The sequence below is a fragment of the Sorex fumeus genome, unplaced genomic scaffold (genome assembly GCF_029834395.1).
Source record: "Sorex fumeus unplaced genomic scaffold, SorFum_2.1 ptg000048l, whole genome shotgun sequence".
NCBI lineage: Eukaryota > Metazoa > Chordata > Mammalia > Eulipotyphla > Soricidae > Sorex > Sorex fumeus.
The window spans coordinates 11,549,523-11,562,283 of NW_026606105.1; the positions used below are offsets into that span (position 1 = coordinate 11,549,523).

The window sequence follows — 12,761 nt, forward strand, 5'->3', positions numbered from 1 at the left end:
GTAACAACAAATCTCACGATGGAGACGTTACTGGTGCCCGCTCGAGCAAATCGATGAACAACAGGAGGACAGTGCAGTGCTACTGGCATAATGATGTGGGAATACCATGGGTGTTGTGGCAATGTGTCCGTGGTTAGTGAACCCATTCTGCCGTGCCTATATGGCTGTGATATTCTCGGGACCTAAAGACTCTGGAAGTTTCCTCTAAGGTTAGCACTTCATGGCTACTGGTATCACTGGTGTCAAGGATAAGATGCTGAAAAACACCTCTCATATTGTAGCTTTCATTGCCCTGTTCTTAAAAGAGAACTACCTGAATCAGTCAGAAGCTGTTTTCCAAGTAAACTGTTCTAAAGTGCTTATTAAATGACTTTGCATGGGACCTCTGATTTTTCCTAACCCATTTTAATGTTTTTACTTTCTGTGATCGAGACAACTGAGTAACATAAAATTTACCAGCCGAGACTTTTTTTTTAAGTGTGTGGCTTAAGGGGGTCACACTGCAAAGTCCACTTTTATTCAGATTGTTGCATGATCTGGAACAATGGATCTTGGTACAATTCCCCTGCCCCTCCTTAGTTCCTGACAACTCCCATTCTAAGTTCTGTTTCTAAGCCTTTGACCGCTTTAGATATCTCTCGATACATCACTTAGTGGGATTTGTCTAACAATTTTTCAAGCATTGTGCTCTGGCAAAAGTTCTCCTTGTGAGCTCAGATAGAGAAGAGCGCACCAAATAAAGGGTGTTGGGAGGATCCTCCCAGGGTGTGAGAAACATGCTGAAAGTAGACTATAGACCAAACATGACTGCCACTCAATGCCTCTCTTGCAAACCACAGGACCCAAAAGGAGAGAGAGAGAGAAAACAAAAGGGAATGCCCTGCCACAGAGGCAGGGTGGGATGGGAGGAATAGGGAATGGGAGGGATGATGGGACCCGTGGTGATGGAGGATGGGTGCTGGTGGAGGGATGGGTACTTGATCATTGTATAACTGAAACCCAAGCACAAAAATTTGTAAGTCTATAACTGTACCTCATGGCGTTTCACTAATAAAAGAATAAATAAATAAATAAAAGTTCTTCTTGTGGCATGAAAATAATGGAATCCTGAAGGAGAATTGCTGGCCTCAGTTTCTCTCATCTTATCTGGTTTAATATAACAAACATTCACTCGTGTAATAAAAATGCCTTTATGAAAGTCACTAGGTTCTGTGGAGTCTTTGGCTCCAGATTATTTCACTAAGGCATCTGCAAGTGGTTCCTGGGTGCGAGAATGATGTTGACTTCGTTATTTATCCACAGCTGTTCATTATTTTCTCGGCTCTTCAAAATATGCCACCAAAACATCACCCATATGGTACTCGTTCATTCTGAGTTTCAAAATCATCACCAAAAATGAGGCTCAATGGTAGTAAACACAGAGCCAGTCTTCAACAAGCATCTTGTAAGAACAACAGAATGTCAGAGGGACTTGGGTTCTCAAAAGGTAAAGTGGGGATGAGTACAGAAGGATAGTTCAGGGGTTAAGGTGCTTCTATGCATATGGCCGGCCTGAGTTGAATCCCCGCCACTGCATAAGGTCCCCTGAGCATCACCAGGAGTGACTCCGGAGTGCAGAGCCAGAATAACCCCTGAGTACCACGAGGTGTGGCCCGAATACCCTCCCTCAAAAAACACCCAGAAGGAAACAGGGAAGATGGTTCAAAGGGCTTGGGCGTATGCTTTACCTATAGGTTCAATCTCTGGCATCGCAATGCTCCCCCCTCCCCCATCCCGCGCTGAGCTGGGAGTGGCCCCCAAGCACCACTAGTGTAATCTAAAAAAAAAAAAAAATAGGGGTTGGAGTGATAGTACAGTGGGTAGAAACATCTGAGCCACTGCAGGCTGAAAGGCCGTTGCCATCTGAACTTAAAGGAGCTAGAAATGAAGTTGGCATATAGACTTTGACAGAGTTCCCTCTAAGAGACTCTGTGTCTACCCTAACAGGCTAATTCTTCTGCTGGGTTGGGCACGGTGCATTCACCCAGGTGGCGGGAGCAAATGAGGCCACGTGAACGTCTACTCTTTTGCACCCTGGGGCAATTTCTCTAGATTTAATCATTCTTCCTAAGAACGAGTCGGCTGTGGCCATCCCAGGGCATGCTCTGCGTCTACAGCAGGGCTTGGGGCAGCGACGTTCTGCTGAGGAAGACGCGGTCATCGCTCCAGCCCCTCAGATGTTTGGGAAACAAAAACAGCTTTGCACTTTGCCGAGGTCCTGCAGCATCAGCGGGACCCCGCTGGGACCAATCAAGCAGGGCGTTTGAAAGTGATGCCGACTCCGCCCTTGCCGTGCGCTGATTGGCTGTGGCGAGTGGGCGGGGCCACAGCCTCGGTCCGGCTTCCCATAGGTGAATGAAAGTTAAAGGTGGGCCTCCAGCAAGATTTTGTCCCATGACAACAAGGAATGTCTTGGGGATTTTTCCCCCCCACCCGGGCTTTGGAGGCTCTGGCGGCTCCAAGGCCAAGTGGGAAACCAGGTGGAAAGAAAGAACTTTGAGCTGAATTAAGGTGCCAGGGCCTGGGGGAGAAGTGCAGCCCATCTGGTCTAGCCTCGGCTGCACAGGGGGATCTGTTTTAAGGGGAGAAAGGGGGTGCTGGATTTCCCTCTGCACGGGGGAAATTGATCCTGCCCCCCAACACAGGCCTCCAGGGAGGAAAGATGACGGGCAGCGCCCTAGGTTCTTGGTAGCTTTATTTTAAGTCTTTCAATGACGCTTTGGAAGAGTGAGGCGTGACTTTGACTGGCTTAAAGGTGCTTTTGCTGAGCCCTTGCATGAAGTTGCTTTCTCACTAAGCAAGCCGGGAGGGAGCCCCACTATGCACCCCTCGGTCCTCCTTTCCCAGTCCCTGTTTGCTGCCCTTAAGACGATGCTCCCCAGTCCCACCTAAGAGCAAAGCCCACGCTTTGGTGCCCACGGGGCAGCGGGGAGCTCCGTCGCTTCCCAGTGAGGGAGGTTGAAGAAGTCTTTCCGGCGGGAGCCCGGCGCGGCTGCTGAGCGCGTCCAGGATGGGCTGGCTGAAGAGGCTCCTCCGGGCCAGGAACCTGCTGCTGGTCATCTTCGTGCCGCTGCTGCTGCTGCCCCTGCCCATGCTCCACCCCAGCAGCGTGAGTACCGCCTGCCCCCGCGGGCTGAGGGAGCCCCACGGGGCCCAGATTGGAAGCGGGACCTCAGCGTGGTTTGGGGGTGGCTTGAAGGAATGGAAATGGTTTTTTTTTTCTTTTTGGATCACACCCGGCGATGCACAGGGGTCACTCCTGGCTCATGCACTCGGGAATTACTCCTGGCGGTGCTCCGAGGACCATATGGGATGCTGGGAGTCGAACCCAGGTCGGCTGCAAGGAAGGCAAATGCCCTGCCTGCTGTGCTATCGCTTCAACCCCTAAAAGACTTTTTTTTTATTTTGGGGTCACACCTGGCCATGCACAGGGGTTACTCCTGGCTCTTCACTCAAGAATTACTCCTGGCAGTGCTCAGGAAACCATATGGGATGCTGGAGATTGAACCTAGGTTGGCCGCGTGCAAGGCAAACACCCTACCGGCTGTGCTATTGCTCCAGCCCCAAGACTTTTTTTAAGAGAAAATTTAGATTCAAAACAAAATCTAAGAGGAAGATAGAGACATTCCCCAAGTCTGCCTTGCTGCTACTGGGAATCAAACCCAGGACGGCTGCATGCAAGGCAAACACCCTACCCACTGTGCTGTCACTCCAACCCCAGGAATGGAAATGCTTTTTCTGGAAGGGGGGAAACCCTCACTTTCTGCCCCTCTCGATTCTGAGAGGCGAGGAGGGGTCACAGCTGGTGGTGCTGCCAGCCTGCCTGGCACGCAGAAAAGGACACTGGGGCAGTGTCCCAAGGGTTCATGTGGCCCTCTAAAGTTTTGAGCCCTGGAGAGGGAGGGGGAAAGTCCCTTCGGACTAGAAGGAGGTGGGAGGGGGTGGGTGGACCTTGGAACTTGGACACCCCGGACAAGAAGTTCCCCATCTCCCAAATTGCCTCTGAATTTCAAGCGGGAATCACGGAGCATGGCCTCTGGCCCAGGTCCTGTGTGCGGGGTCCTTGCATTTTCACATCTTGTTGCTGCTGCCAAGGAGAGACAAATTATAGAATAAAAAAGAAATGGGAGCACTCCCACCCCACCCCCCATGACCTTGACCTAGTTCTGTGCCAGGTCGGAGAGGGCTGACACTTGGTTTGCTTCTTGAGCCTTGGCTGGTTCCTTCCCTTCCTTTCTCTGCTGCCCTCCCCCCCCCACGCTCTCCCCTTCACCTCTTCCTCCCTCTCTTCCCCTCCCCTCCTCCTCCTCCTCCTCCTTCAAGTCAGCTTCCACCTCTTCCGCCTCTTCTACTTCTCCCTCCTCCTCCTCCTCCTCCTCCTCCTCCAGCTCCTCTCTCCCCACCCCTGCCCTCTTTTGCTTCTTCACAGGGGCTATGAAGTCCTCCTTGAGCCCCCTCAGGGAAATAAAGCTAAAACCAGCTCACTACTCTTTTTTTTTTTCTTTTTGGGTTACACCTGGCCATGCACAAGGGTTATTCCTGGTTCTGCACTCAGGAATTACTCCTGGTGGCGGTGCTCAGGGAACCATATGGGATGCTGGGAATCGAACCCGGGTCGACCACGTGCAAGGCAAACGCCTTACCTACTGTGCTATTGCTCCAGCCCTAAACTCACTACTTCCACGGGGCCCAGATTGGAAGCGGGACCTCAGCGTGGTTTGGGGGTGGCTTGAAGGAATGGAAATGGTTTTTTTTTTTCTTTTTGGATCACACCCGGCGATGCACAGGGATCACTCCTGGCTCATGCACTCGGGAGACTGCCTTCTTCTCACCTACCAGAGTAACTTGGTAACCAAGATTAAGATTGTGAAGTTAAATCAAGAGGCCTATGGGGCTGGAGCGATAGTACCCCCCCCAAAAAAAAATGCCCCAAAATAAAATATCAAGAGGATCAAGAAGTTCTTAAACACAAACTAGCTTAAATCCTTTGGGGGGGGGGGGGGTTGAGATTGGGGCCACACCCAGCTATGCTCACAGCTTACTCCCGACTCTACACTCAGGGATCACTTCTGGTGGGACTCGGGGACCATATGGCGTATCAGGGACCAAACCAGGTCATCTGGGTGCAAGACAAGCCCATCCTACCTGCTGTACTCCTGCCCTACCCCTGACTTAAATCTTTAGAATGAAGACAGCAGAATGCCAGAGATGTTGCTCAAACCCAGGCTGGACTGGTCTCCAGGGGTCACTGCAGAGGGCTTCCTGGGTCTGAACCATCCAAAGGGTTGGGGGGTTCTTGATGGTCTCTATCCTGGTGCTTTCCCCGGGGTCAGATGGATCTAAGGGAAGTTCCCCACAGCCAGCGCCTCTTCCTTCTCATACAGGACCAGGAGCACCCACAGTCCCCTTCAGCTAGCCTCATCTAGGGGGGCCTTGGCTGGAGGCTGCAATGTCCCCCACATCTCAGTGGGGGGCCTTCTTAGTTATGCATGAATGGAAAAAAGTATCCACTGGAAGGGGAAAAAATTAGTTATTAAAGTAAGCAAGTGGGGATGGAGCGATAGTAGAGTGGACAGGGCATGGCCAACTTGGGTCAGATCCCCGGCATTCCATATGGTCCCCTGAGCCATGCCAGAAGTTATTCCTGAGTGCAGAGCCAGGAGCAAGTCAGGAGTGCTGCTGGGTGTGGCCCCAAAACTAACAAAACTAGGTTGGGAATGTAATCTATATATTTGCAGGAAGAACACTGGGAGAGAAAGTGCAAGGCAAGCCAGTCCTGGAGAGATGTTTGAGAAGGAGACCCCACCTCAGAGGACTCGGGGCCACTCCTGGCTCTGTGCACTGTGGACCATGTGGTGCCAGGCTGGAACCCAGGTCTGTGTGCAAAGCCTGCACTCAGGTCTAAAGTGATGTTTAAAGCTGGGCTTGGGGGTGTGAGAGATGTAAAAAGGCACTTGTGTTGCACCCAGCACACCTGGATTCCGTCCTCGGCACTGCATTTGGTCTCCTGAGCCCCACTAGGACTTATCCCAGAGCATTAAGTCAGGAGTAAGCCCTGAGCACAGCTGTGTGCGGGACCCAAACCAAGATAAATAATCAATGAAGCTGAACTTGGTCCATAAGCAGGTGCCCTTGTGATAGTCTCTTCCCTGAGGACAGTTTCCAAGTGGCCACATGTGATTTGGGGCCAGAGTGGGACTTCTCTGGCAGGGCGAGAGGCTGTCCCATGTCAGGAGAGTTTAGCGCCCAGTACCTGAGCACGCTTGCATCAGCGGAGCTCACGGGGGCAGCCAAGGGAGCCCCAGTGTGGGTGCCCTCAGCCCCCCCGTAACCTGTCACTGTTCCTCCTGAAGAGGCTAGCCGCACAGGAGGGGGTCGCCACATCAGCAAGGATGCCGTTCTTCCTCCTCCTCTTCAGGGAGGCTAAAGCCCCCTGGGACCCCTGGGGCATGGCAGCACCAAATGAGAGGAATGGTCCTCTCACCTCTTCCCTCTCCACAAGCCACGGCACCATCTGAGGAAGGGAGGGCTACCTCCAGCACCTGGCCTCAGTTTACCCTGCTCCAGAAGAAAAGGGCCTAAGTATAGGGGCCAGTCAGCCCAGTTAGTAGGGAATATCCAAGTGTCTCTAGCTTCCAGGTAGCAGGTGGACGGTCTCCCAAGGCCTGCAGGGAGGCGGAGGGGTGTCATGGTCTCCCAGTCGGGCCAGATCTCCTTCATCTGTGAACAGGAGCCAAGAGAGAACCAGCCACAGGGTCATTATAGACAAGTGCTGGGACTCGCCGGCCTCTCTCCTCCTGCTGAGCAGTGGTATAGTGAGGAAGGGCTTTCTAGAAATAGGGTTTCCAGATGGTTCTGTCCAGTAGATAAGAGAAGGGACCCCGATTCTGTCCACCCAACATTGACTAGCAGCAGGGACGTGGGACTTTCACATGCACATTTTGGCCATTGGCAGTGCAGCCTTTGGGATACTCTGGCTTAGAGTTTACCTATTGGGTTTTGCTTGTTTGTTTGTTTGTTTGTTTGCTTTTTGCTTTTTGGGTCACACCCAACAATGCTCAGGGGTTGCTCCTGGTTCATGTACTCAGGAATTACTCCTGGCAGTGCTTGGGGGACTATATGGGATGCTGGGAATTGAACCTGGGTTAGCTGTGTGCAAGGCAAATGCCCTATCCACTGTGCTATCAAGTACAGCCTCTACCTATTGGGTTTTGAGGGGGTTAAGAAGAAACAAAGAAAATTTCTTTAAATTCAAAGTGAATAGGTGGAGGGATGGGTGTTTGATCGTTGTATAACTGAAACTCAAGCACAAAAATTTGTAAGTCTACAACTGTACCTCATGGTGTTTCACTAATTAAAATAAAATAAAATAAATAAATTCAAAGTGAATAGAGTGGGAAATATACTGAGGACATGTAGTGAAGGACCCTGAAGGTGTCCGTCCTTCTGCACTCAGCACAGTACTGAGAAAAATAACAGCTCATCCTGTTCTTAATGCTTCAAGATGGATGAAGATGACTTCGTTCACGAGCTGCTTCAGTACCTGTGATTAATCATAGCTGAAAAGTTTACTCTGGGTCTAGGGCCAGAGAGATAGTACAAATGGGTGGGTAGAGCACTTGCCTTGCACGAAACTGATCTGGGTTTGATCCCCTGCACGACATATGGTCACCAGGAGTGATTCCCTAAGCATAGAGTCAGGAGTAAGCCCTAAGCACCACTGGGTGTGGCCCAGAAGCAAAAAATCAAAAAGTTTATTCGGGGATGGGGTTGGGAGCAGAAGATTGTGTAGGGGTTAGCGCTCACGCCCAGCATGCACCTGACTTGGATTCAGTTCCTGGAACCTCATAGACCCCAGAGCAACAGCCCCTGAGCCCACTGGGGTGACCAAGGATCCCTGGCAGTGCAGAGCCCGAGTTGTACACATCCTTGAGCCTTTGCTTCGAACCCTTGGCTGGATTGACCTAGAATTGCCCAAAGGGGACCCCCTACCTTCTAAGCACTGCTTGGTAAGCCCCCAAGCCTCCCACAGAATGTTTACTCTGGGGCTCTGATGATTCAAAGAGGCGATTCAAAGGGTTGGAACACGTGTTCCAATCCCCATGCTGCAAAGCCCCCCACCAGGCACTGCAAGGAGCAATCCCCTTCTCCAGCACAGATGTGACCCCAAAACAGTCTGTGCTGGCCTGCCACGATTCTGAGCAAAAATGGCCCAAATAGAGGAAAGCTGCAGTCTCTCTCTGTCTCTCTCTGTCTCTCTGTCTCTTTGTCTTTCTCTGTCTCTCTCTCTCAGTGGATTGGTAATGGCTGACATAACCCCCCACCCCGCAGGTCCCAGTGTGGAGGGAGCAAGGTCCCTTCCTGCCAAGCCCTGTTCTCTCCCAATACCCCTCATGAATCACGCGACCTTTTGTAACTTTTGTGTCGGGAAGGCTTTGAGGACCCATGTTCTGAACCCAAGGGAGAGATCAACAGAACCAGAAGTGTCAAGTTCCAGATCCCCAGAGTCCCTGGGGTGGCTCGGAGCCAGCGCGGATGGGTCAGAGCCATGTGAAAATTGAGAAATGCAAAGGCCAGGGTGAGAACACAGCGGCTAGGGCCACCTGCTTCCCATTCCCCCAGTGCCAGGCCATCCTCATCTCTAGCACTGCAGGGACCCCGCCACCACCACCACGTGGCCCTGGTGGCCCCGGTGCCACAGGGCTCAGACCACACCACATCCTTCGTGGTCAGTTGCCAGCCTGGGTGGCTGAGAACCACCAGGAGTGGCCCTGGAGCCCCTCGAGTGCTACTGGGAAGCCCCCCACCCCCAAAGATTGTAGGAATGCAGTGGCCCTCCAAGTCCACCTTAAGGAACTTTCAGACCTCTCTCCAGAGAAAGCCAGTGACCTTGGTCAGCACCATGAGTCAGTGCCAGGACCCACCAACAGCAGTACTGGGGACTGAGGTCAAGGGCGCTGAGCCTTTGGAAAGAACCGTGGTCGGAAACGAGCCGCTGGACAAGACTAAGCACTGGGAGTAGGCAAAGGGCTATACCTGGTTACCTTTCAGGATCTTTATTGCAAAACCACAATGCTCAAAAGGAGAGGTGGGGCGGGAAGGAGAGAAAGAGAGAGACAGAGAGACAGATGACAGAGAGACAGAGACAGAGAGACAGGGAGGAAAAGTGCCTGCCAAAGAGGCAGGAGGATGGGGACATGGGAGGTGGGAGGGAAACTGGGGACATTGGTGCTAGGCAACGTACACTGGTAGAGGATTGGGTGTTAGGACACTGTATGACTGAAGCCCAATCCTGAACAGCATTGTAACGGTCAAATAAATAAATAAATGGTGACCTCACGGGCTGGAGAAGGAGCACATGATTTGTGTGCAGGGGGCCTAGCTTCTGAGGGTCCCCCCACCCCCGCTTCCCACCCCAGCACAGCCAGGAGCAGCCCCTGAATACAGCCAAGTGTGCTATCCCACTCTCCCAAAAAGCACACACACTCCCAAAAAGCAGCACGTAAGTCTGGTGTGCTCATTCACCCTGGGCACCCCTCAAGGCCTCACGGCCAGCAAAGCAAGGGTACCTGGTCAATGTCCATGTCCCCCTTGCAGACAGCTGACCCTCAGCTCCCCCTTGCTGGAGGAGGTTTCCTCTGCACTGGTGGGTGGTCAGGAGAGCAATGAGAAGGAGACACTGCCTAGGGCCCGGCTCTCTACCCCCTCCGGCGACATTTGGTAATTGGAAGGTGCTACTGACATCTAGTGGGAAAGACCAGGGATGCAAGGAACCCACCCCCACCCACCCACCACCCCCACCCCAGCAAGGGAATTTCCAACGCAAACAGGAGGATCTCGCACACAGGTGACCCTATCCCTACTTTCCACTCCCCAGAGCTTCTACTGTTGGATGAATGTAACACCAAAATATTTGATCCTAGTTCAAGTGGAATGTTAATCATAGCACAGCGGGTAGGGTGTTTGCCTTGCATGTGGCTGACCCAGGTTCGATTCCTCTGCCCCTCTCGGAGAGCCTGGCAAGCTACCGAGAGTATCCCGCCCTCACGGCCAAGCCTTGAAAGCTACCTGTGGCCTATTCGATATGCCAAAAACAGTGACAAGTCTCATAGTGGAGACATTACTGGTGCCTGCTCAAGCAAATTGATGAACAATGGGAGGACAGTGCTACAGTGCTACAGTTCAAGTGAAGCCAGGAACCACCCCCTAACATCCCCCGCCCTCCCAGCCCACCCATACTGGTCCTGGTCTGCATGCTGTCATTCATCTCCATCCGCCTTCCACAGCCTTGGGGTCCAGTCAGCCCGGCAGCCGACACCCCACCAACAAATGCCAGACTTGTTCCAGACATGTTTACACTCCTTCCACAAAGTAGGGGACAACATAAGGCCATCTGACTCCTACACCTCCCCAGGCTGTGTCTCTGCACCCCTGGGGGGTCCCCAAGCCCTGGGGTCTCCCTCCCATTCTCAGGGTGGTGGCTGAGGCAGTGACCCCAAGCTCCCTCTCGCCCGCTCCAGGAGGCCGCCTGTGCCTACGTGCTGATCGTGACGGCTGTGTACTGGGTCTCGGAGGCCGTGCCCCTTGGAGCTGCAGCCCTGGTGCCCGCCTTCCTCTACCCATTCTTCGGAGTGCTCCGGTCCAATGAGGTGAGTTTCACAGGCCGACGTCCTGCCCGGGCTGCTGGTCAACCCCAGAAATCAAAGATCAGAGTCCAGGGCAGGGTCAGGGAAAAACGGAGAAGAGTGAGCATCAGAAGGATCTTTCTTTCAATCTCTAACACTAAGCTTTTGTTTGGGCTGTTCCAGACCCTGAGTTCCTCCTTCAACCGATGACTCCCCCTCTTCCTCCAACTCGCTCAAAAGGCATCTTTCAGGAATCCTGGTTGGATTAATCACACACACAATGGCTCCTCCCCTCTGAAATCCTTTAAGCACACCACACAGACCCTCGGCTGCCACTGATCCTTCTTAGTCCTTTGTTCATCAGCCATGAGCAGTAAAGCAGGAAGGGACATTCTAGAACTCTAATCTCACTAGAAAGCTGTACCTCTGTAGAGTAGGTGCTTGATAAATGTTTCCAGAAACACTTCCCATGTAGCCTGGGGACTGACAATGCCTTCACCCACCTCCCCTTCAAACACATTTCCATGACATCTTCCCTGTTCATTGGTTAGATGCCACAAAGTAGGTGGCAGTGCCTTAACCGTATGCATGCTGCAGGCCAAGCAATAGCCCAGCGGGTAGGGCATTTGCCTTGCACATGGCTGACCCAGCCAACCCGAGTTTGATTCCTCTGCCCCTCTTGGAGAGCCTGGCAAGCTACCGAGAGTATCTAGCCTGCACGGCAAAGCCTGGAAAGCTACCCGTGACATATTCGATATGCCAAATACAGTAACAACAAGTCTCGCAATGGAGATGTTACTGGGCCCACTCAAGCAAATTGATGAACAACGGGACGACGGTGCTACAGACAGTGCTCCCCTGTTCAAGGAGATTGCAGGTCCTTCCTTTGCTGTCTCCCAGGATCTGCCCTGTCTGGGTGTGTTCTCCAAAGCACAAATGCACGTGGTCCATGGGAAGCCCCAGTGGTGGCTAAATTAAATCATATTTCATTCCACAGAGGAAAGACGCAAAGCCAGGAGAGACAAAGGATGGGTCCTATTCACGGACACTAGTTCCATCCCTGATAAATTCCATCCCGAGAGTCTCATTCTAGTACATGGTCTTTGCTTAGAGTTTCTGATGAAGACCAAATGATAGAGCTTGAGCAAAGAGGCAGAGAAAAAAGAGAAAAGGGGACCAATATTTAAATACCTTCTAAGAACCAGGCATTCTACCACAAGTGCTATATCTGTCATTAGAACTCTGCAAAGCAGCTGTTACTATCTACACATTGGTGTTACCAATCTACAAATGATGGTAGAGGCTCAGAGATTAGATTCCAAAGTAGGAAGTCGCTGAACTGGACTAAATCACATACCCATTAGATTACAAAGTATATGGGCCAGAGAGTAGGGTAGGGTGCTGGCCTTGCACATGGCCCACCTGGGCTCAATCTTCAGTACCCCATATGGTCTTCCAAAGCCCTCGAGGAGTGATCCCTGAATGCAGAAGCAGAAATCAGCCCTGAGCACTGTCTGGTGTGGTCCTGAAACAAAACAGAATATATTTGCCAACTTAAAATCCCTTGAGAAATTCGTGCATCACAGGTCATATGACTTCATGCAGAATTATCACTGAACCCTGAGGCTATGAGGAAGGAAGGAAGAATTGAGCTCTGTGATGCCTCAACCATGGATAACAGCTTTCCTGAAAACTCAAAGGCAGAAACCGTATGTCCCCTAATTGTTATACTTGATGGACTCAGCTAATCAGTTTCTGTTTGTTTGGGTTAGGTATATTTTCTTTTTGTTGCTTTAGGGTTGCATGTGTACATGAGAGAGAGACAGACAGACAGAGAGACAGACAGACAGGGTGGGGGGGGAGAGAGAGAGAGAGAGAGAATAATGACAGAATCCCAAACACCCTCTGCAGAGTTTTTATTTCTGAAGATTATGACAGCATAGAATACTCACCCCCAAACTAGCCTGTGGCTCTAACCTAGGCGCCCCCACACTGTCCCCATCCCTTTGTGGAGAAAGAATCAGTAGTTGGGTCTGGGAGCTTACTGCAAAGAACAATCCTGATTGTCACTTAAGAAACACTTGAAGTGAACTTAGA

The 12,761-nt window shown here is 51.8% G+C and overlaps 1 protein-coding gene across 1 annotated transcript in view; it reads left to right on the forward strand.

The window, feature by feature from the left end:
- The first annotated feature begins 3,004 nt into the window (after nucleotides 1-3,004).
- SLC13A4 (solute carrier family 13 member 4) overlaps nucleotides 3,005-12,761 on the forward strand; it is a 46,512-nt gene continuing 36,755 nt past the window's right edge. The window contains exons 1-2 of the mRNA XM_056123991.1: nucleotides 3,005-3,148; nucleotides 10,560-10,688. Coding sequence (XP_055979966.1) covers nucleotides 3,050-3,148; nucleotides 10,560-10,688 — 228 coding nt within the window. The 5' untranslated portion in view covers nucleotides 3,005-3,049. The remainder of the gene's footprint in view (nucleotides 3,149-10,559; nucleotides 10,689-12,761) is intronic.